Raw genomic sequence first — 24,227 nt, 5'->3', positions numbered from 1 at the left:
CAATCCACAATCACCCATTTGCACACACCTTCATACAGCACATTTTTGTCTGTGCCTCAGACCAATAAATGAGGGCAATTTGGGGTTCAGTACCCTGCTCAATGACACTTTGACATGCCGACTGGCCCAGGCAGGGATTGAATCACCAATCTTCTGATTACTGGATCTCCTTTAACCACCTGAGCCCAAGCAGTCTGTGACAACTGTGGAAGATTTACAGCAATGAGTTTTTGATGGCTGAAATTACAACCGTACAGATTTCACAAGCCAGCTAGTTAGCCTAGCAGGTTGGTTCCAATTAATTTTCATCTTTAAATTTCATAACACAAAAAGGTCACAAGCAGGATTTGGCTAATGCCCATGCAAATGAAAGCAAGCTCTCAACCACCTAAGCCCATATTCATCCACATTTTTTCAATTTTGGATTCTAGAGTTAATAGAGTAGGTTTGAATAATTCAGTTCAAACTGTGCATTCCGCAAATGGCAAGTGGTTGCTTGAGGTTGTTAAACATTGTGTCCTGCAATTAAAAAGATAACAGTCACAGAATATTGTGTGAAACTGGGAGCAGAAGAACTATAGCATTATTCTATTGTATTGTACTAATGGCAACAACACAAAATAATGAAGCATAGTTTGATTTACCCCTTGAATTAGGTAGTAATGCTACTGTACTCTAGGTTAAAAGGCATAGTATACAGTTTAATGTACTCAATCCAAGCCGACACTTCTGCTTTCGTAGAGGGAGAGATTTTACATCAGGTTCAGTGTTTGCGACTCAACTACAAACTGTTTTCTGGCAGTGCTGGTATTTCTGACTGGAACTGATGGATACAGCAGCTTATTTGCGGCAACAAAGAATTTCCTACCATGAATCACTGTACATGAACTCACAGCTACAAGGGTGCAGGCTCCACAGTCCTAAGTCAGCAGAACTAGAGCGGGAAGCTGTTACACATAAACCTCTGCTGGCATGAACTTTAGACCAAGTCTGTGTTAAAATTGAGGGGTTGTGTTAAAACTGAGGCAAACTTTACCATTATGTTGAATGCAGCTATTTTTACAGGACTGCCAACCAAGGTTTGTGTCACCATGCAGGAGCATGCCATACGGTAGCAGTCTGTTTTTAACAAACTAGTACCACTGTCTCCGGAGTCTTTTTTTTTTTTTTTTTTAAATAATGTGATTTTCAGGCTTCAGATTTTCAACCACGTAAAGATAGGTGCTATTTATGGCAAGTTCACAGTCCCTTTTCACTGCTTTATGTATGTGTATATATTTTTTTTTTTTTGAGGGGGGGGGGGGGGGGGGGGGGGGCACTTCAACTTTAGGGATGAGTGGAAGTATTCTTTTCTGAAATGTCATATTGTGTACTACGTCATAAAAGTCTCCTGACGTATCTGGTGGTTAGGATCTCTAACCATTCATTTCACCCAACAACTGCTCTGCGACTCTTTTTATACTAACATATGAGATTCTAGCAGGCTGTAAATACAGGAACTCAGGAAAAAGGCTTTCTGACAGTTATGTCTGTTATTCAGTTTGGTTAAGAGCAGTGAGAAGGAGCTGGTAGAGCCAAGTCAGCACCTCTGCTTTCTGAAGTCCATTTCAACATGCTGCAAAAAGACACTTTACAACCTTCTACTATTGGCCAATAACACTGCAAACTTTATTGCAGATCCTTTTTATAAGGATTTCTGTTCAGCAGTGTGTTCACTTCAGTCTTTCTGACAGGGCCATGAGGGTGGAGAGGTGATGAGAAGCAGCAGCACTTCTGGCAAAGTGCAGTAATTTACCTGCAAGCTGCACTCTATTCTCATTTACTGAAGCTCCCACCAGTGGAGAAACTGGTCACATCTGTATCTTCTTAACCCTATGCACCTTGGGCAAAAAAAAAAAAAAGGTGACATGACATGATAGAAAGCCTTATTCAAACATATCTGATATCAAAAACTGAAGCCAACAGCGAGTAAAAGCATGAAGAAAATGCAGACTGAAACATGAGGGGAAAAAAAAAATAAAAATCAATTAATGCAACATCTGAAGGCCAAAGTGCACCATGAGTAGTTTTAAGAGAACAATGTTTTAACTTAATACAGCTAAAACAAACGCCAGTTGATTATTAAATGGCCATGATGTGATGCAGAGTGAGAAATTAACACCTCCCACAAAGCTCTGTTATAAAAAATCTCTCTACCCACCACTTTGGCAGGTGGCCAGACATTATTTGGGCACTTGTTCCATTTCAAAAATCTGTTTCAACACAGGAGGAAACTTCCTGGGCTGTGCTGCTGTTAAAGGTATTCATGATCAGGGGCCCTAAATATATGAGCTGCCTCTATGGGCCCCCCCTTCTTGATTTTTTTTTTAAAGAAATATAGATATGCAAGGGTCATTAAAGCAGCCAGTGATGAACTGTTCATACACTGCACTGAATAAAAATCTGATATGACAGAAATCTCACATTTTAACATCCTTCCCATCACCCTCAGGAGAGCCTTCATTTTCCTTGATCTTTTCACTTCTGTCATCCTCTAACCACATCTTCTTGCTCACTGTCTGCTACACAGACAGAAACATACAGGATCGATTTTGGCCTGTTAACCTGCTTACAGCCCAATACTGTTTTCAGCCTTCTTGGTGCTACAGCACATCACAGGACAAATCAGATCATCAATGTGCCCCATAATAATTGAAAATAATGCAATAGCAGTATGATAAAATGTGTTAGATTAAATTAGGTTTGTGATATGTGAAATGATATAACTGCATAACAGTTCCAGGGATGTTACTGAACCAAAAACGTAGGCAGCCTTAGATAACATGATCTAATGGCCTTGTGAATATACTGGGTGATTTAGTAATACATGATTCTGTTTTTAGGCATAGCCAGATGTTCAAGGGTCTCCTCTTTGGTGGCCTCCGGACCTCTTCTCTGCTTTTTGTGAATGATGTGGTTCTTTTTAGCTTTATCAGGTGGTGACCTCCAGCTCACACTGGGGCAGTTTGGAGGCCTCATGTGAAGTCTGAGACTATAGTTCTTAGCTGGAAAAGGCTGGAGTCCCCACTCTGGGCCACGGATGAGTTGCTGCCCCAAGTGGAGTAATTTAAGTATCTCGGTCTGGCTCTTGTTCACGAGTGAGGAGAGAGTGGAGCGGGAGACTGACAGACATATTTGTCAGCAGCGAGGTGGATGTTCTACCGATCTGTAGTTGTAAAGAGAGTTGAGCGTGAAAGTGAAGCTGTTGATTTACTGGGGAATCTATGTTCCTACACTCACCCGTGGTCACGAGCTCTGGGTAGGGACTGAAAGATTGAGGGAGGGACTCCAGGGACTCTCGCTACTCCTCCACATCGAAAGGAGCCAGTTGGGGTGGTCTGGGCATCTGATTAGGATGTCTCCTGGACGAACCCCTAGGTGAGGTGTTCTGAGCATACCCTAGTGGGACGAGGCCTCAGAGCAGACCCAGAACACAGTGGAGTGATTATGGATGGCTTAGTAATACATGAAAATGATGGCTACAGGTATGTTGTCATGTTGGATGACAGTGGTTCATTAGAACCAGCAACAATTCCAGATTAAATACACGCCATATAAGTGGATACTTATGATCTGGAGCATTAATTTTTCTTTTTTTGTTAAATTAATAAAGATTGTGTCATTGTAGTGTTTTAAGCCGTCATTTCATTGCCCTAAAGTGCACTGGCTTCCTCAAAATGCCTCACAGCCTCACTGGCCCAATATCCAACAAAGTTTAATACTACTTGATGTTGGTGCTGCTATCACTTCAGTTGAAATTGTCATCAATACAAACAATTGCTTGGAATAACTTTTGATTTGCTTCAATATGAGTTCACCTTGTGTCACATCATTTGGAGAGAGACCTACTGCTGCTTCACTCTCTGTAGCTTTTCTGATGTAAGGGCCATGCTTTTCACAGTGTAAAGTTGTGCTATTAATTTTGATAAGTAAAAGTGCCACAACTGCATTTGGCTCACTGCCTTTAAAAACTGATGATAGTTAAACCATTTTTAACCTATTAGTTGTGGTCTGATCAAGAAATTTGTTTACAATTGATGCTCCAGTTTGTTTTCTCTCACTCTCTCTTTTATGATGAGGTGCACATTAAAAGTCACCCAGCGACTCATCTAGGTAGACTAAATCATTTTGCATCACTTGTAAGGGGTGAAAGTACCATCAGACAGCCTCCACTATTTTTTGGAATCAAAGTTCAGTCATCTAACCGATTTATTTAGGCAATTTACTTCTCAATAATTACTTAGGAAAAAAAACCCTGCAGACTTGCAATGGCCCATCCTGCCACTGGGGCCCAAGTTAGTCAGTCCCAGGCCCTTCTTCATGATAAACCACATCTGCCACACTGACTCCATGTCACCCCTTCTCTTTGTTTCACTGAGGCCAGTAAATCATCAAGCAATATTACATTTTAGCATTATTATTATTAATTAAAAGCATGAGCAACATCTGATGCAAATTGGACACAGTAATTTCTTGCATCAAATTGGATTTTGCAGTTTAACACGAATCTCGATGTCAACAGTCTTAACAAGCTAAATTAATTTACTATTATAATTGCTACATGTTGCCCAAATATAAAAAAAAAAAAAAAGCCTACACATCATTTGGGGCAATGAAAACTGTCAGCATCAGGATCCTATGACCCAAATATGACAGACCCGAACCACACATGAACTGTAAATGCTTCCAGATGAGGAAGAGTTGGATGGCCACAATTAAAGTGAAATGTGATTTGTAGTTGGCAGTAAGTAACAGCTGAAATCAGGGCAAAAAAATTTGCTTCAATATTTAAATGTGTCAAAGACGCATTCATGAAGATCACAGAAGTTCTTTACTCTTAAAAAGGGGAACTACAGGTGGGGAAGTGAAGCTAAACATGTCAAAAAGATGCGGCAACATACTTCACTCGGGCAGCTTCTCTGAGTCACCCCCCCCTCAAGTGTGAATCCTGGAAAAGGCATTTCCGTTGGATTAAAGAGCAGCTACATTAAAACAGAAATATCACAAAGCTTACAGACGATTGGAATCCATATGCCTGATTATTTATTCTGCAAATTTATGCATAAGCAGAGTGTATCATTAAAGCATTATCACAGTCCAGTGCAGCAGCTAAACAGCATAAGGGCTTTTTGCATTTGCATTTATGTAATTATCTGTGTTATATTTGAATATCTCTTCCACAAATATGGACACAGGCTATATTCCACGATCATCTGAGCGCCATAACAGGCCTTTTTGGACAGTATAGCCAGTTTACTGGATTACAGATTAAAGACTGAAGTTCTGAAGGCATCAAGTTCAATGTTGTGACGCAGCTACAATCTCTCGGTGACAAAGTGAATAAAAGGGGGGGCTGCTCTGTTTTCTCTTGATGTTCAAATAAAAACCAGCTCTTTGAAAAGCTCTCGTCTCAGCGCTGGTCCCCTGAACAATGGATATCCTCATCCCTTTCAACTTTTCCGTCAACGCTCATCGTCTGCCAGCGAAGAAAACAATCCAGTTTTAGAGCACACACACAGATGCAACATGCTGTTGTGTTTAACCACAGGACCCCACTAATCACCAAGAGGAGTGATACAAAAGATAAAAACAGATCTTATGCCACAGATCAGGTTGTAATCAGACTATCTGCGAGCAGAAGAATAGGAGCTTTAAAATCAATGGATACTGATCTGCCTCTGTGGCGCTATTAAAGCCAGCCTTTTGACTTTTTTTGGTGGCCATCAGTTTTTCTTGTATCTACACAACTGTTGGGCTAGTCCCTGCAGACTTCAGTCAGTGGATTTCAGAGTTTACACGTCATGACTAAACCCTTCTGACTGGAGGAAACAAAAGCTGCTTTCCACTTGTATCATCAGTCTTTTTCTCCATCTTTCCATAATCACTCCCTTTTCTTTGTCCTTTGGGAGGATTTAAATTGAGGTATTTGATTTAAGCCCCTCTTTACAATTGCTACACCTATCAGGAGTTTCCGTTCTCACGCAGTACATGTGCAGCGCCTAATAATTTATGCTGGCTTGGGGCTTTGGGAAATGGAAACCACAGTTTACTTGACTTCACATGTAACTGACTGTTAATAGAGATCAGTAAGCTGAAATCTCAGAGGGCTTCAGCAAAAAAAAAAAAAAAAAAAAAAAATGATTGTGAAATATTTGGGTACAATTACACAATCAGAATTCAGCCACACAGAACTAAATGTAGCGTATTGTAGGGAGTGAACACAAACACAGGGACAGCTGAACAGTTTGACAGAATAGCAACTGTTGCTGTGTTGAATGCTGCAAATGTTTTATGACAAGAAACTTCAGGGAAAAAAAAAAAAAGCTTCTGAGAGTTTTTTGTGTCAGAATTGCATATTTATCTAATGGGAGCTGTAGTTTTTTTTTTTATGTGTTTAAGGAGCAGCAGCTAATGTAAACTCCAATATAGTTACTCTGGTAGCAGCAGCTTCTAAGACAGTGAACCTGCTTCAATCAGTAAGGCTCAGCTTAAACTCTAGCTGCTAGCTCATTTCTGAGGCTTTTTTTTTTTTAATGCTTATCTCTCAAGAAGCAAGATAGAACAGCAATGATAGGCTATCAGGCTATTTTTCAGACAAGGATGTTTCCCATCATTCAACATTTCACAGGCGTGCCGCTAGATAGCATCACAACAGATGATTGTAAGTGCTCTTTATCATCTACAAAACACAAAAACAGACAGTTTCACCTGATTGGCTAAATGCTTTAATCAAGCGGGCTGTCTGCTCTCAGATTTCAGTCCTGGACCAGTAAAGTAGCTCATTTAGAAACTTTCCACCCCATAAGAAAAAGTAGTTTTCCCTTTATTTAAACAGGAAGTTTAACTCTTGATATTTCAAATCACATTTTTCCTGTCCCAAAATATGGAGCATTAATCTTGTGTATTTTTTGCCCCAATGGCGAGAGAAACCAGATTTCCTGAGGAGAACATGCAAACTCCACCCAGATGGGCCCAGGTTCAAACCCAGGACCCACAGTGGTGCCATATGGGAATACTGAAATGTGTTTCTGAAAACATCTGATGCTGTGTAATCCAGGATTCACGGTACAGCGCTAGTGTCAGTTTTGTAGGTACTTGGCCGTGCAGAGTGTAATCTACACAAGCGTGCTCAGTCCTTCATAAAACCAGCAGCACATATGGAACAGTCAGCAAAGCTCTGCATAGGAACGATGCATAACTATGCCGGCCCGTTTGTGCTTTAGCTGAATCGTCTTCATTTTTGATCAACAGCAGCTGATTTAAAAGTTTTTCCCCCCCGAGTTTCCTGATCCCCGTGTTGCATGGAACACTCCAGATTTGCATAGTCTAGCCTACAAACAGTGTGATGGTACCAAAATGTACTGCACAGCTGCTTACATAGAGTGAATGAGATACAGTACCAGTCAAAAGCTTGGACACACTTACCCATTCAAAATAGTATCATTTCTCCCTAATGTTCATTGAGAACCCCCCCCCCCCCCTTCCCACACACACACACACACACACACACACACACACACACACACACACACACAAACAGTGCTTTGAAAAAGTATTCCCCCCCTTTCTTTCTTAGTTTTTTGCACATTTGTCACACTAACTTGTTAGATCAAAGACATTTTAATATTAGACAAATATAACCCTAGTAAAAAACAAAATACAGTTTTTATTTTATTTAAGTGAAAAACATTATCCAAACCTACCTGGCCCTGTGTGAAAAAGTAATTGCCCTGAAACTTTATAACTGGTTGTGTCACCCTTGGCAGCAACAACTGTAATCAAGCGTTTGCAATAACTGGCAACGAGTCTTTCACATCGATGTGGAGGAACTTTGGCCCACTCTTCTTTGCAGAATTGTTTTATTTCAGCTACTCTGGAGGGTTTTTGAGCATGAATGGCCTGTTAAAGGTTGTTAAAGGCACCTCAATTGGATTTAAGTCTGGACTTTGATTAGGCCATTCCAAAACCTTTATTTTTTTTTTTTCAGTCATTCAAAGGTTTTGGATCATTGTCCTGCTGCAAAACCCAAGTGAGCTTAAGCTTTAGGGCACAACCTGATGGCTGGACACTCTCCTTCAGGATTTTCCGGGAGAGAGCAGAATTCATGGTTCCATCAGTTATGGCAAGTCACCCAGGCCCTGAAGCAGCAAAGTACCGCCAGACCATCACACTACCACCACCATGTTTGACTGTTAGTATGATTTTCTTTTTATGAAATGGCGTGTTAGTTTTACACCAGATATAACGGGACTCAAACCTTCCAAAATGTTCAGCTTTTGTCTCATCAGTCCACAGAATATTTTCCCAAAAGTCTTGGAGATCATCAAGATGTTTTTGGGCTGATGTGAGACGAGCCTTTGTGGGGTTTTTTGGTAAGCAGTGGATGTCATTTTCACCCAGTCTCTTTTTTATTGTTGAATCATGAACTCTGACCTTAACTGAGGCGAGTGAGACCTGCAGTTCTTTAGATGTTGTTCTGTTTTTTTTTTTGTTTGTTTGTGACCTCCTGGATGAGTCATTGATGCGCTCTTGGAGTAATTTTGGTAGGCTGGCCACTCTTAGGAAGGTTATCACTGTTCCAAGTTTTCTCCATTTGTGGCTCTCACTGTCATGCCACATGTCAGTGACTTTGTTTCTCAGCTGTTTCTGTAGCATGTGGCATGATGTGTTGCTTTTTGAGATCTTCTAGCCTACTTCACTTTGTCAGACAGGTTTTAAGTGATTTCTTGACTCAACAGCTATGGTAGTAATCGGGTCTGGGTGTGGTTAGTGAAATCCAACTCAGCTTTCTATAAAAAAAAGGCAGTTAATCACAGTTAATTCATGATCTCAGTTGGGGTAATCGTTTTTTCACGCAGGGACAGGTTGGTTTGAATAGCTTTTGTCTAATATTAAATTTGTTTGATGATCTGAAATATTTGTGTGAAAAAAATGCAAAAAAAAAAAAAGGGGGGGGGGGCAAAAGCTTTTTCACAGCACTCTGTACATCTGTGGACCTGTTCCACTAACACAACAACACTTTCTCTCCTGAGACTCTGAATGTGTAAGCCTAACGTGATTTTAAAACTGCTTTTGTTCAAACAGTGTTTTTATTTAACTGTTCTCTCAGAAAATAAATCCATGAAAAACAATAGTGACAACTTTTTCTTTGGTGTTTCTGTTTCCACCCTGAATCACTTGAGCACCTGTCAGAAGTGATCATTACTTAAAAGAGCGCACACACAGTCAATACTTCTAACAAAAACTGTATATCTGAAAAGCATTCGGTACCCAGGGATCCCCAGCTTAATTTAAGCCTTTTATTGATTGCTCTATGGAACTGCATTTAGTTAGTTAGCAACAATAGATCTGCACGCTGGCTGAAATTACATTCTATTTTGGCATCATGAAAATATCGAGCTGCCTCAAGTGGTTTCAAAGCCACAGGTCTTTAAGCTAGATGACTGTATTGCAGTTGCACACAGCAGCAGGAACTCCAACACGTTATCATTATTATGAGTGAAGCTGTGTGTGTGTGTGTGTGTGTGTGTGTGTGTGTGTGTGTGTTTTACACATGCTGGCCTGTCTACATGTGTGTACAGTGTTGTGTCTTCAGCAGACTGTGCGGGTTCATGTACTGAGTAGGTCAGTATCTCACATCTGTGTACTAAGACAAAACACAACAATGATACAACATCATCACCATCATCATCTTCATGCCCCCCCCCCCCCCCCCCCCCCCCCCCACTGACAGTGTGATTTGCCTTAGCTCCATTCTTTCTAAAATTTTCTGCTTTAAAAACAACAAAGCACTCAGAGGAAGTGAAGCCACGCTTGCCCTCGATGAGAGACAGACGCATTGATAAAGCCGAAGTCTGAAACAGGCACAGACAGGCAGAGGCTGAACGCCCAAAGATAACAGAGACTGTAACTTTCACTCAGCCAGCATCCCTGCTGAGCTGATTCACTTAGGTTCGCTGGAGGAATAACTCATTCCAAAAGACTACCAGCAATCTTAAGGCCCGATGCACCTTTGAGTAAAAACTGAGCTCCATAGCAACTGTGTCAATGTGTGAATGAATGAATCTGGCATGACTCTTTACAGCATGTTTGTGATTTGCTCCTGCAGTCCCTCTTCTGCTTTTCCCCTGTTCTGTCGCTAATTTAAGAGACACAGGTTGAACCATTTTGATAGGTGTAGGTCACAGACTTCATCTTAAGAAAAACTCTTTGATAAATCCAATTACCGTCCGTCTGCAGTGTTTCTCGAGCAGATAACTTTCTTAATAAAGCCTGCGTTTGTTGCTTTTTCCTGCAGTGCGGTGCCACCCTCCTCTGCCATTTAGCTCTCCTTGCACCCCACTGATTAGCAGGAAAACAAGGCTCAATAAGGAGTTGGCTTCTCAAGAGCTGACAGGAAAAAAAAAAACCTTAAGTCTGTCCAACAGAGAAGACTTTTATGGGGCATCCAGGTGAGGCAGCAAGCTCACGTTTGCAACATTATCCTCCTGTGTACAACAGTGTGCTCACAGATATGAGGGTTTGTACTGTGCCAAGCTGCTGGGGGACTCCTGAAGTTCCCTGTCATTATGCATACTATAGTGAGTGTGTACAGGAAAAGAAAAAGAGAGGAAATTTTTTACATTATTTTTAATTTTTTTTTTCTTCCTGATTTCCAACTGTAGGAGGCTGATACAAAAACCATTCAAATTACTGCACTCTTCCAGAAATGACAGGTTAAACATGTTTTAAAAGTGCAAAAATAGGTTGCACAGTATCTGTGGGAGGGTAACACACAGCTCAAGTCACAGTCTTTGTTCCTGTCAGCTCCTCAATGCCGACATGTTTCTGTACTGATTACACACTGCAAAACAATGACGTCAGACACGTAGCAGCGGAAAATGTGCACACCTGACTCACATGCACATCCCCTTTTTTTTTTTTTCTGCCCTGTGCCTCAGAGATAATAAACAGCTGTGACGATGCTGAGTTTTCCCCCTCAACACTCAGCTCAATACAAGCAGAATCAATAATGGCAGAATATTAAAAGAAAAATAAATGTTCCCGTGGATGCAACTCGAAATCTTTGATCAAAAACAACATTTTGTGTAAAGATTTCCTCTTGGAACATTGTGACATTTCAGCGTGGATTTTTTTTTTTTTTTTTGCTCTATTGAGTAAAGCTTGCAAGGAATTTGTCAGAAATGGCCACATTCATTTTTGTTCCCGACATTGTGATAATAGCTTACAGGCACTGATACTGTGTTCGGAAAGTCTTTAAACTTCTATACACAGAGGTACATTCTTCCAAATAGGGGACTTTTCAGCTGATAATAGAGGGAATGCTATTTGGTGAGAGCTTTGATCTTAGGACACACAGTATCAGTGACAGAGCTGAAGAAGCCAGCTGAACTGATTCTTCTGGCAGAGACGCCGTCTTTCAGATTATTCAGAAGTGGGCATTTGAATTAGTTACCGTGACAGTCTGAATTCTGCTCCACGTGCTGGCAGGATGCTGGACCGGAGACTGGATTCACCTTAAGGTGCTCATAAGCGGCGATAACTAAACAAGTGGTTTGTTGGACCAAGCAGCATGTGTTACAAATAAGATGGGGTGGTGGGATGCATATAAATATCTGCTTTTGTTGTGAGTTAGAAAGGTTGATTCAAAGTCTCATGCTGCACCACTCAACGTTGCATCGACACCTGCCGGTTGCCGTTATCGCAATTTAATTAAAAACGTGACCTAAAGAAACACCAGCAGGTACCGAGGACACTACTTTGTGGTGACATTTTATAAAGTGATGGCAGGTTAATTGACAACACTTTGCAATCAGCACTTTGGGCTCTAGGAACATAATCACTAAGCCTTTTATGTGGTTCTAAACACACTTTGCAGGCAAAAAAAAAAAAAAAAAAAACAGCAAATTGTTATGACCCTGAGTTGCAGCCCTGAGAGGCAACAAACTTGGTTACAAATTTCAAAATCACCAGTAAGTAAACCATTTTCACAATACAAATATCCATGGTCTTATATCATAATTAACATGTTCCCTTGTGATACAACCTGCTGGCAGCACCATTAATCTCTCATTATGTCAAATAGAGGCATCCGTGCAACATGAAGAAATTGTAGGTGCAGCCACTCCCTGCATGAGTGTACTTAAACACAAACCAGGAGAATTATGTTATGGCCATGGCAGGGAAATGAAGGGAAGGCTTCATTACTGTAGCTAACTCCAGGGGCACTACTTTGTGGTTATACGCACAGTTTAACTGAGGGTCTGTTTAGCCATTGTTATTAACAGCACGTTTTATATTGGTGTAAGCAGCCTTTGAGCAAATATAGGATGAATAATAACATTAGGTAAAGTGCGATAAAATTATATGCTAATTAGCCATGTGTCCATGTTGCTTATGCTGCTTAACCATGTGGAGCTGCTGTTGTCGGGTTAAAGCATGCCAGTCTGATAAAAGCCATAATGTTTAGGAGTCTATTCAAGTTAGGGGTGTCAGGACAGCCGTATGATATTTAAAAAATGAAATTCCAATATAATGCCTTTAATGCACATATCATAATATAAATAACTGTGTAATGCTTCTTTTTGTATGCATTTGTACAGTCCAATTTTATTTTTTTTATAAATATATATATATATATATATATATATATATATATATATATATATATATATATATATATATATATATATATAAAATAATATATAAAGAGATAACACTCTCTCACCACCTCTATGCATTTGTAGTTTGAAACAAGACAATAGTCAATAAGCAAAGTTAGGGGTTAATTTGGATAAATCCTCTATAGATGTGGGTATAATATTGCTAATATGAAGTTAAAATCTATATCAGGACAGCCCAAGTTCAAATAAATTGATTACATTCATGGAGAAAGAAATTTTTTCATGATTTCCTTCATTATTGAAACTGCCCAGAAATCACTAATAAACCTATTCGAGGATTTGAGGAATTATTGCACCTCAGCCAGCGGCTGTAAAAATCCATGAATGTGCTACTGAATTGGTTAGAAAAGGCGGAAGTCCATGAAATTCAGCTCATTTGTTGGGAGTCTTGATGAAGTGTTGAGCCCATTTATTATAGTTTGTTCCGTGACAGCAGAGAGGGGGAAAGAGCTCATTAAATGGCTCCGCTTTCTCAGATTGAGGGGGGAAGATGTGATGGAAAAACAACACTTTACCTGTGCAGCATTGCGTTTGTTTAACCAGATTAAATGTCCCTCTGTGTAAAGACACCAACCAGGTGGAAGCCATCATCCATATTAATGGTACCTGCAACCCAACGCCAGTGAAAGTTGCTTATCGTGGAGTGTCACTTTGACCCCCTTAGGAACTTCAAACACACACACACACAGTGAGGAGAGCTATCAGCCTAATGGAAAAGTAAAAGTGCTGCTGTGGTTGACTGAAGCAAAGCAAACACAGAGAGACAGATAGGACAAGACAAGAGACAGGTGGGATACACACAGGACATTCTCACATACACACACACACACACACACAGACACACACACACACACACACACACACACACACACACACACACACACACCCACACACACACACACACACACACACAGAGCCTGGAGAGGTAATAGAGGCAGTGTACTGTGTACACAACCATCCATGCGGAGTACCTCATACACACACACACAACAGGATGCACTGACTTACATTAGCGCACACGTACACACACAAGCTGGGAGCTTTCCCAAGAGAAAAACCAGTCTCTCACATCTATCTCAGAAGATAGGTGTATGTTTAGCTGTGCCATGCCTTACTCTTCGTGAACACCTGGAGGTTATTTAACTTGGATTACGTACTTCTGCATGTACAGGCCAGGTACTAGAATCCATGCCTGCTCAACACACACAGTCACCCCACCAGCTGTACTATTTCACTTTTACTGTCCGGTACAATAACCAACTACACTACATGACTTGAGGTTACTATAGGAACATCTAGTCTAATACCTGCCCTCATGAAGGTTATAATGTTCAGTTTTTATTCAAACTGGTGTAGAGGTGTGCTGATTCAACTGTGTGGTCACTTTGGAGGCTGCAGTTTGGGCTACTGTTAATTTGCACCACCTTATACTGAGAAGTGCTTCCATTAGGACTGTAAATGCCAATTATCTTCTTTATTGATATAGTCTGTCGGGTCATTTCTCAAGTAATTTTCTGATCTATAACACCAGATCTGATCTGGCAAGTTTGCAAGGTGATGTCTTCATATGTCATTGTTTAAGTCCAGAACTCAAAAGCTTTTTAATATATCACAAAAAAAGAGAAGGGAGCAAATTCTCTTATTTGTTAAGCAGGGAGGACTGCCACTAATAATATTTTTTTTATTTAGATTAATCTGTTGTTTGCACTGTCACAAAATCCAGTAACTATATCCAGGCAGCATTCCAGGACTAAAAGACATGGAAAAGGGTAGATTGGAGAAGCTGGATTTAGGTTTTTCTTTTTTTTTTTGGACATTTTTACATGAGAAATGGCAGAATAATTCATCTCCAGGCTCTAATATTTAACCCTCTCTGACAGGAACGTGGTGGACAAAACATCAGTAACATAAATATCGAGAACCTCTGGAGATTCACTGCAGGGCTGATGGACCAAACTGCATCAGCTTTATTCAGCGTGTTTTCACACAACAGGAGGAAATAAAATTTAAAAAAAAAATCTGTACGCCACAGGAGCAAAGTTAAAAATCTCGGTTATTGTCACAGCAGAAGCAGTATTTTAAAGTATTTTAAAATAAAATCTCATCCTGACAGCACGGTGCACTGAGAGCTTTAACCCGGCGTTAATCTGCACACTTCCTGATCTCTGCTTATTTATCGGAGCAGCAGCAGCTTGTGCTGACGTGCTCTATAGGCTAACCCCCACCAGCACCTCCACCTCCCCCGGCCCTGCGAGCCAGGCCAGCAGCCTTATATTAATTACAACCCTCTCCTGCATGCTTGATTTCGCTGTCACATTAGCCGGCACGGACACCGTCAAGTGGCGAACGGGGCTGCCCGGTGAAAACGCGCTCCGCTCCCACTTGCCACGGGGAGACGATCCCCGGCGCAGCAGGAGGTCTGTGCACGCCGACCGGCCAGCCCCCCGCTACCCTTGTCCACACTCATATCCAACCAAATCAATGCCTGACCGCTGATACGAGCAGGCCACCCCCTTTTCATTTTATTTTTTAAATCGCATTCCTCTCAGCATCGCACAACCGCAAAACCCCTGAGCCCCGAGAAAGGGAGAAAAGAGGCTCAACAGCGCCGAACCACACCGCTCCATCTTCGCTTTGTCCTGGAAGAAAACCTCCCCACGGACGCCAACACGCACCGTGTAGCCAGGGGAAAAGGGGGAAAAAAGCAGTGGAGGAAAGGGAATCCTACCTTTCGACTCAACGCTGTCCCCGAGTAGAAGTAGTAGGCTATCCCCAGCACCCACAGCACGGCAAAACACAACAATATCCTTGATTTCCTCCGCATGGCTGCCTGGTTTTTGCGTCCGCCCGCCTGTGTGTGCGCTTCGCGGCTCCCCTGCTCTGCTCTCCTCTGGCTGTTAGCGGCGGCTCGTCCCGGTCTGCTGTGTCCGTGGAGGACGCTTCGCCGTGCGGATTCGACGGGCTTCGTCAGTCGGTCAGGCGGAGCGGAGCGAGCAGGAAGCAGCAAGTCAACATCAGCGAGGTTAGAGGGCAAAGGCTAGCCGACTCTAATCCAATCAAAACACCGGCCTGAAGGAGGGCCGGAGCCGACAGCGAGTCGAGCCGTGCCGAGCGGTTCCGTACTGAAACCGAGAGAAGGGGGCTGGACAGTCCCTGTAGGAAATGGCTTGTAAATGTTCAGTTATGTGTCTGTGGGAGCTGTGAGAGAGGATGTGTGATCATCGTGATTTCACTGTTTGTGTGGAGCCGCATGTGCTCTGAGGAGACAGTAGGGGCGCCAGAGATATCCTGTCTGCTTTAAACCGGTTTTAAAAAAAAATAGAAAGCGAAAGCTTTCCGTTTAAATCTTTCATTGGCCTGATATGAATCGACCTATTAAAGGTAGAGACGATTTAACAGATCAGAAAATTTTTACTTCTTTGTCTGGTTACTTTTTCATTCTTCCTTCCTGCCCATGAGGTTAAATCTCAGAGGAAATTTATTCCAGTGAAATCATATGACAGCGATTAAAAACTGGAAAAGTTTGATTTGTTGTGTGTGTGTGTGTGTGTGTGTGTGTGTGTGTGTGTGTGTGTGTGTGTGTGTGTGTGTGTGTGTGTGTGTGTGTGTGTGTGTGTATTATTAAGTATCCATTTCACTGTGTTGACGTGAAATCCATAAAGAGGAATCCCACAACTGAGCTTTTCTGCGTCTTTTCTCACTTAATCATATTCATATTTAACCTAATTATTTATATACAATACCAGGCAAAAGTTTGGACACCCCTTCTGATTCAATGTTTTTTTTTCCTACAATGTAAATTAATGCTTAAGTCATTCAGACTATAAAGGAACACATACAGAATCATGTAGTAAACTTAAAAGTGTTAAACCAAAGTATGTTTTACATTTTAGATTCTTCAAAGTCCCAAGAGTGTACAAAGCTGTCACCTAAGCAAGAGGTGCCTACTTTCAAGAATCTACAATATAAAACATATTCTGGTTTAACACTTTTTTTTATTAAATAATGTATTTCTTCATAGTTTGGATGAATTTAGTATTAATCTACAATGCTGAAACTTTTTAAATAATGAAAAACCACAGAATTAGAAGGTGTGTCCAAACTTTTGACTGGTACTGCATAGATCACAAAACAAAAAATCTCAATCTGTTTAATAAACATTTTTCCATAAAAAAAAAAAAAGTTTTAAAAAGTAAACTGTGATGACTCACAACAATTTCTCCCACTTGTGTCCTAATAAAGATAAAAATCGACTTTAAAATATTGTAGTGGTTTACATCTTCATGTTTTTGATCCTTCCAGGAACTTCTCATCCACACTGTCTTGAAGCTTTGCTGCTTCCCACAGAAGATGTCATAATAAAAGGCACAGAAAGGTCAGATCACTTTCTGTATTCATGAAATGACTATCAGATCATCTATGCATTCAGTGGCAAAATTTGAAGTTAAATTATGCTTAAATGGTTTTTACTGAAAAGTCTGATAAATTTGAAATATCCCTTACACTATGATATGCTATGCCAGTCCCAGCTCTGCTGGAGTTTTCTTCCTGTTAAAAGAGAGTTTTTCCTTCCCACTGTCGCCAAGTGCTTGCTCACAGGAGGTTTTCTCTGTGTTATTGCAGGGTCTTTGCCTTACAATATAAAGTACCTTGAGGTGACTGTCGTGATTTGGTGTTATATAAATAAAATTGAATTGAATATGCAATGACTTGGATTCACATACAGTGAAATTTTCAGGATGTTTTTTCTTAATTACAAGGAAACATATACAAAATAATGAGTTATGAAGAAATTAATGAAGTATTTCAGAGATCTTTTTGACCTTTTATCCATTTTCCTTGTTTTCTGTTAGACACTCTTACAGTGGATGCTCATATAAAATCAAATCAGATGGGAGTCAGTGTAAGTAATCCCTGTGAGCCAGATGCTCAGGCTTCAGACTGCTCTCAGTTTCAGACAGTTTTGACCACTCTTGGCTCTGTGTGTTGGCACTAGTAGTCTCGGGCATGCAGCTCTGGTCATGAGCAGAGAAGCACTGGTGTGTTTTACACAGAGGAAGAACTGAGGTGCTTCACCAAGCCTGTTAAGATAAATAAGGATTTTTATTTAAACTGTGAATCATGCAAAGCTACTGTAGTAGAGTCCAATGATAAGAATATGAACCTGGAAATGAGCATAATAGGTACCCTTTAAAATTCCTCCAAACCTTTAACAGGCCTCCGAAACACTAACTTTCCCCAGTAACTTCAAACTAATGAGAAGAGCACTGAAAAAATGCAACATAATAAAAATATTTGCTGTGAAAGAAGTAAAGCTGACCTGATCTTGGCAGAAAATCATGTGCTTAGACTCCTTGCTCACAATAAGAAGCTTTCGCATGCCTTTAAGCAGCAGAAATCAATAAAATTGTATAACTTCCAAACACAAAGAAGAGGAAACATTATGTCCTGCCTAAAATTGTTAACATTCTGAAAACACAGCTGAAATGGATTTTTCTATGGTCTGCAGCACTCAGACCAACTCTCTCTGACATAGAGCTCAGCTGGAACACCCCTGGCTAAAACTAAAAGGTCTAGCTCATGTTCTGTGTGGTTCAATCTGCCTCTGACATTTTTCATTTTAATGGTGACAAAATGAGATTTTGACTGGAGAGCAAAATGCCTCTCGGTCCAAGTAAAGAAAAAAAAAATGCTATCAATACACACACTGTGCTGTTCTCCAAAGATGTCCCAACAGTATTATGCACAGGCAGAGAAAAACACACACTTATTCAGTTCTGCTCTCGTCATGGTGGTCTGAGAAGAGACTCAGTGTGTTCATGTTACCTTCAGTAGGGTTAGAGTATGGATGGATGGAAGTCAAACTGAGAGAGAGGGGATGAAGACTAAGAAGCACAGAAACAGATGTGCGAATTTAGTAGCACGGGTGTAAAAGAGGTTTTTATACTTTGTCCTTTACCTCTGATGCCCTGATTACCTGTTATGAGGGTCTCAAGTTACCCCTGAAGGGGTCAGTTTAACTCTAAGATTTCAGATAAAGATCAGAGGCATCTTCTTTGCTTTGATCATGGCAAACATGGCAACATTTTCTTGCTGTTATGCAGCAAGAAATGTCACGCCTAGCTCTGTCAAGTTATGTTTTTAATCTTCTTGGACTTATAAAAAAAATGCCTGTGCAGCAGCTGTTAAACAAGGATAATTGAAGTGAATTTTATCATTTTATGATATGTACAGGGACTTAATTATATGCAAATTGCAATCTGTTATGGCTTTTGGATTAAACCTGAAATCTAGAAAACTGTAATTAAACGGTCAATGAAACATGACCGAAATAATGTGACGAAAATTTTTAATATTGTAAAATAAGCTGTATTTAATGGCCAAATTTCTAAAGATGGCAACAATACTATAATGGGAAGTAAAATTCCAGACTCACTGCAAAACAATAGAGGATAAAGAGTTGCATAGAGAATTATCACTGGAGGATTAAGTCCAATCAAATGACAACTAACTAATTGTGTTCATTGTTTCTTTGATTAAAGTTCTTAGTTTTCCACAAGTTCACATGTCTGTGTCTGTAATCACTGTACAAATAAGTGTTGCATGGAGCAAACACATCAGTGTAGTTCTTAGTTTAGGAAAGAAAAGCAACCTGTGTGACAGTGAGGAGCTGTAAGGCAAAGAGACCTCAGATTTAAAGAAATATTTAATTCACAAGTCTTATAAACCTGCTGTGAAGTGGCCGTGGAATATGAGCTCACCCACTTAAAGAACAGGTGCTTCAACATTAGCTGAGCCTGGAGGAATGTTTCAAACTTATTGCTGCCAAGAGAAAAAGGGATTTTCTTCTGCAGGTCTGGAACATGGAGCGATGAGTCCAAGTTTGAAATATCCCAGCATAACTGCCAACTATTTGTCAGATTCAGAGAACATAAATTGTGCATGCATTTTTCAGACTGTCGTGGCTTAGGGCTGCTTTGTTGATGACAAAGTTACCAGATCCATCATACCTTACTATTATTTCATAGCAGTCTTTCAAGCTAACTTACCAGAGATAAGCTAAGGCCTTCAGTTACTTCCACTGTAAGCTGGCTCACTAGATTCTAGATTCACTACAGTTAGTTTCTTTTTCATCTAGACACATAAACAGTGTTTAGACAGAAATTAGGTCACCTACTGGCTCGCCTGTGCTGTAAATATCTTACATCATCCAGCCACTTTGTTAGGTACACGTTTTCAACTGCTCATTAATGCAAATATCTAATCAGAAAATCACATGGCAGCAACTCAACATGTAGGCATGTAGACATAGTCAAGACAACCTGCTGAAGAATCCAAGTGCTCTTTAAACATGGCATGATTGTTGGTGCCAAACAAGCTGGTCTGAGTGTTTCAGAAACTACTGATTTACTGGGATTTTCACACAAAACCATCTCTGGGGTTTACAGAGAAAAAAAGATAAAATATCCACTGAGCAGAATTTCTCTTGAGTGAAAATGCCTCGTTGATGCCAAACTGGCCAAACTGCTTTGAGCTGATAGGAAGGCAACAGTAGCGCAAATAACAACTTGTTACAACCAAGGTATGCAGAAGAGTGTCTCTGAGAGCATAAACACATCAAACCTTGAAGCATCAATGGACCACAGCAGCAGAAGATTACATTTGGTGCTACTCCTGTCAGCTAAGAACCAGAAACTGAGGCTACAATTTCCCGGGGCTCACTAAAACTGGACAATGGAGGACTGGAAAAATGTTTTCTGGTCCAATGAGTCTTGATTTTGGATGCAGCATTTGGGTGGTAGGATCAAAATTAGGTGTAAACAATATGAAAGCATGGATCCGTCTGGCCGTGTATTAATGATTAAGGTTGATGTGGTATAATGGTGTGGGGGATATTTTCTTGGCACACTTTGGGCCCCTGAGCACAAGCAATTGTACAAGTATTGTTGGTGACCATGTTCATATTTTTATGACCACAGTGTACCCATCTGCAGCAGGATAACTCAAATCATCTGAAAAAAGGATCAAAACCTCTGACGAATGTTTATAGCACCTTGTCAAACCTATGGCACAAAGAATTCAGGCAGATTTGAAAGCAAAAGGGGGGTCCAACCCAGTAGTAGCAAGATGTATCTAATGAAGTGACTGGTGAGTGTATACTAAGAGGTGTTGAATTACAGGAAAAACCTGAATGCTTGTCTCCTACAGTGAGGTGATTCCGTGAACCTTTATCTCTACAGTGATAAACTGCGATCTCCACCACCATGCCTCTGGTAGAGATCCAGGGAAAAATCAATGTCAAGGAGCACTGAAGCTCTTCTGGTGGCACATAGCTACCCAACACTTTAATGTGACGCTTTATTAACAAAATAATTTTTAAGCCTGTCTTGTCTGCCAAGTTTTGCAAGGAGAATTATGATCTGAATGCACTGTTGTGTCAAACAAATTTGTTCTTCCAAAATGAGCTCTTAAATTCTCTATAGTTTCCTCTTGTTAATGTTTTTCCTTTTATTTTATTTATTTATTTGTGTTATTTTTCAAATAAATGTACATGTATTGTAGCAATGCCAGAGTTGACAGACGAGGGAAAAAGCAAGAAAGAAAGAAAGAAAAAGGGGGAGAAAATAGAAAAAGATAAGAGGACAGAAAACCACAGTGGCTCACCAACTGCTGAAAAACATACAAAAAACAAGCAGTACCTAGAAAAAAATATACATGTGAAAATAACTAAAAAAAAAAAAACATGGCCACACAAACCAAAAGACAGAGTTCATCCTTATTGTGTTGTGGTCTGTGTGTGTGTGTGTGTCTGTGTGCATGTGCATTTGTGAGCTTGAGTGAGTAAGAGAGTGTCAATGTCTGTGTCTCTGTCACGAAATGTACTTAGTAATGAGGGCGGAAAGCCGCAGCAACGCCCCCCAGAAGTCAGAGGCAGATAGAGAAAGACCCAGGAGATCGGAGCCGCCTGCAGCCCCCCAAGAGTAATGAAGACCCATGGCCACACATTCCAATGACAACCGCATGTCCACCCCAGCAGAAGGGAGAGGGAGGCCCCAGATGGAGCTATCCCAGCTAAGGGGCAACAGCCCCAGAGAACTAGAGGCAACAGGAAGCCAGCCCCCAGAGGCTGGCCCCCCAAGCACAGGACGGTGGCAGGGCCCTAGGGCCCGAGACACCCAAGAACCGCCCGGCACCCAGCAGAGAGACGGAGAGAGGGACAAATGGACAAAGACACACACTCATCCACATCCGGCCACCCTCTAAAGCGGGGCACATGGACACCGCCCCTTGGTCAGCAGTGACCCCAGGATGCTGCCAACCTGGCCCCCGAAGCACCATCTGACTCCCATCACATGCCAGGTGTAGGAAATAGGGGTGTAGGATGACCCGTCCACCCCTCCCCCTCCTTGTTAGTGATATGATGGGTGCATGTATGAGTGTATGTGAATGTATGAGGTGTAAATATGTGTGTGAAGCTAGTGTGCTGTTAAAATACACACTTTATTTAGTTTTTATATTTTAATTCATCACACATCTGTATCTTGTTCTAGCTTTATAGTCTTAAATGAATACTGCACAGACCGGAGCATCCTATTTCTTGTGTATCGTACCTCAAGCCAGTCTTTATCTGGTGAGCAGTGATCTCTATATATTGTTTTGAGTTTTGTATTATTCTTATTTCCCACAGGCTTGTGAAATATTACATATGACTGAAAACTGTTCAAGCACTTTTGTTAGGCACTAAAAACATACTCTGACATGCTGCCGGCTTGCAAAACCCGGTGACCCATGCAGTGAGCTTCCATTATGTTTTCAAAAGGTGTGGCCTCTTCAGAAAGACTGGATGCCGTTAAAGAACTGGATGGGAAGACCCTTAACAAGCCATTTCCTGTTTCAGCTGTTACCTGCAGTATGTCTCATTTGTGAAGCTTTTACTGAGGCAAACTGCACCTTGAGGAAACAAGGTTTCAAAAAAAAAACAAAAAACAAAAAACAAAAAATCTCTTGAACCGTGTTGTGACACTCTTGTAAATAAAAATGTTTTCCATTTATGCCATTAATGCAAACCCTGCATGACAGGAGTTTTCAGACTGATCGATGCATTGTGAGAGAGTATATTTTGTACATGCAGGCACAGTGATGAAGAGTCCATTTACTACTTTTAAAAACACATTTAGCTACATCTACTACTTAGGTTGTCAGAAAAAAAGATGTTTTCAACTAATTTCCCACCGTTTTAAAATATAAATGACTGAGCACTGAAATTCTGTGCACTTTTAGTTATATAGACATCAAAGCTGCAGATCAGTTATTCTGTCAAGTACAGGCAAATATGCACAGCATATCTCTGTAAATTCTAAAAGAGCTTGACTCTAGCCCTCCCCTTTTTTGACAGTTTTGCATTAATGTTTACAAACACTGTCAGTTTAAACACTCGATCCAAAGCGCGAAAACCCCAGCTGTCACTTTCTGCCAGTCTTTGTAGATCAGTTGATGTATTGAAAAATAGATTAAAAAAAACAACTTTTAGATCAGTGTTTCTAAACATAAAGCTACAGTTTTATTGGTAAAAAGAAGTTCTGTACCATTTATTATATAAACAGTTTTAGCAGCTGTACACAAACAGACATGTATAATAAAAGTGTGCACCTAAATGAAAGCTGTGATCATAGCGATGCCTATCCTGCCAAACAAGTGTCTATAAACACTATAAATCCAGTTAATGATTACCATTTTTTTTCCCCACAGCTGCAAATCTAATAGATTGATTCATCATTTGTCCTTTTTTTGTCTCTGAAAACACAGTTCATTCATCAGCTTTTCCATCAATAGGCAGGTTTCTGTGGAGATCCTTTTAAATGTACAATTGAAAACGCTCCCTTTTCTTTCTTTTGCCTTACTCCTTATTAGATTGTGAATGTTTATCCAGCCAGTTTCCACCTGACAATCACAATCACCCACGCTGACCTTCACTTTATGCCTTTTCTTTTATTCTGCCCAGTTTTATGTCTGTTTTTATTCTTGCGTTTGCTGCTTTTGTTCAACCTATAAAGTGTGTAGATTTTTTTTGTCAGTGATGGTGCGCTAAGTTGAAGCCTCTACATGAGAACAACAATAAAATGTTGGCTTAACATTGAGCCTGGCAGTCTGAAAGACACACAGCAAACTTGCAGTATCTCCTGTTTGAATCTGTCTCTGCAGAATATCAGTCTCTCAGATCTTCCCACACATTACCTGTCTGACCTGCTTCAATACTGAACTGAGTAAAGGCAAAAATGCACACAAATTATGTAATATATGAAGTATACTGTTTAATTTTTAAGCACTTTTAAGCACTTTGAATGTTAGTATTTGCCTATCATCTGCAACAGTGACAATGGGAAATATTTTCCTATTTAGATTTTTTATTATCATTACCTTTATTTTACCAGGAAGTCCCATTGAGATCCCAGTCTCTTTTAGAAGAGAGGCCTGGCCAAGATAGCAGCCCTATAAACTCAAAAA

General features: G+C 40.5%; 1 protein-coding gene across 2 annotated transcripts in view; it reads right to left on the bottom strand.

Moving 5' to 3' along the window:
* The window catches only part of galnt2 (UDP-N-acetyl-alpha-D-galactosamine:polypeptide N-acetylgalactosaminyltransferase 2), a 73,800-nt gene extending 57,843 nt beyond the window's left edge, over positions 1-15,957 (bottom strand). For both annotated transcript variants that reach the window (XM_030723466.1, XM_030723475.1), the window contains exon 1: positions 15,451-15,957. In XM_030723466.1, coding sequence (XP_030579326.1) covers positions 15,451-15,546 — 96 coding nt within the window. In that variant the 5' untranslated portion in view covers positions 15,547-15,957. The remainder of the gene's footprint in view (positions 1-15,450) is intronic.
* Positions 15,958-24,227: the final 8,270 nt, after the last annotated feature.

The sequence above is a fragment of the Archocentrus centrarchus genome, chromosome 3 (assembly GCF_007364275.1).
Source record: "Archocentrus centrarchus isolate MPI-CPG fArcCen1 chromosome 3, fArcCen1, whole genome shotgun sequence".
NCBI lineage: Eukaryota > Metazoa > Chordata > Actinopteri > Cichliformes > Cichlidae > Archocentrus > Archocentrus centrarchus.
This window is presented reverse-complemented; position numbering and strand designations above follow the sequence as displayed.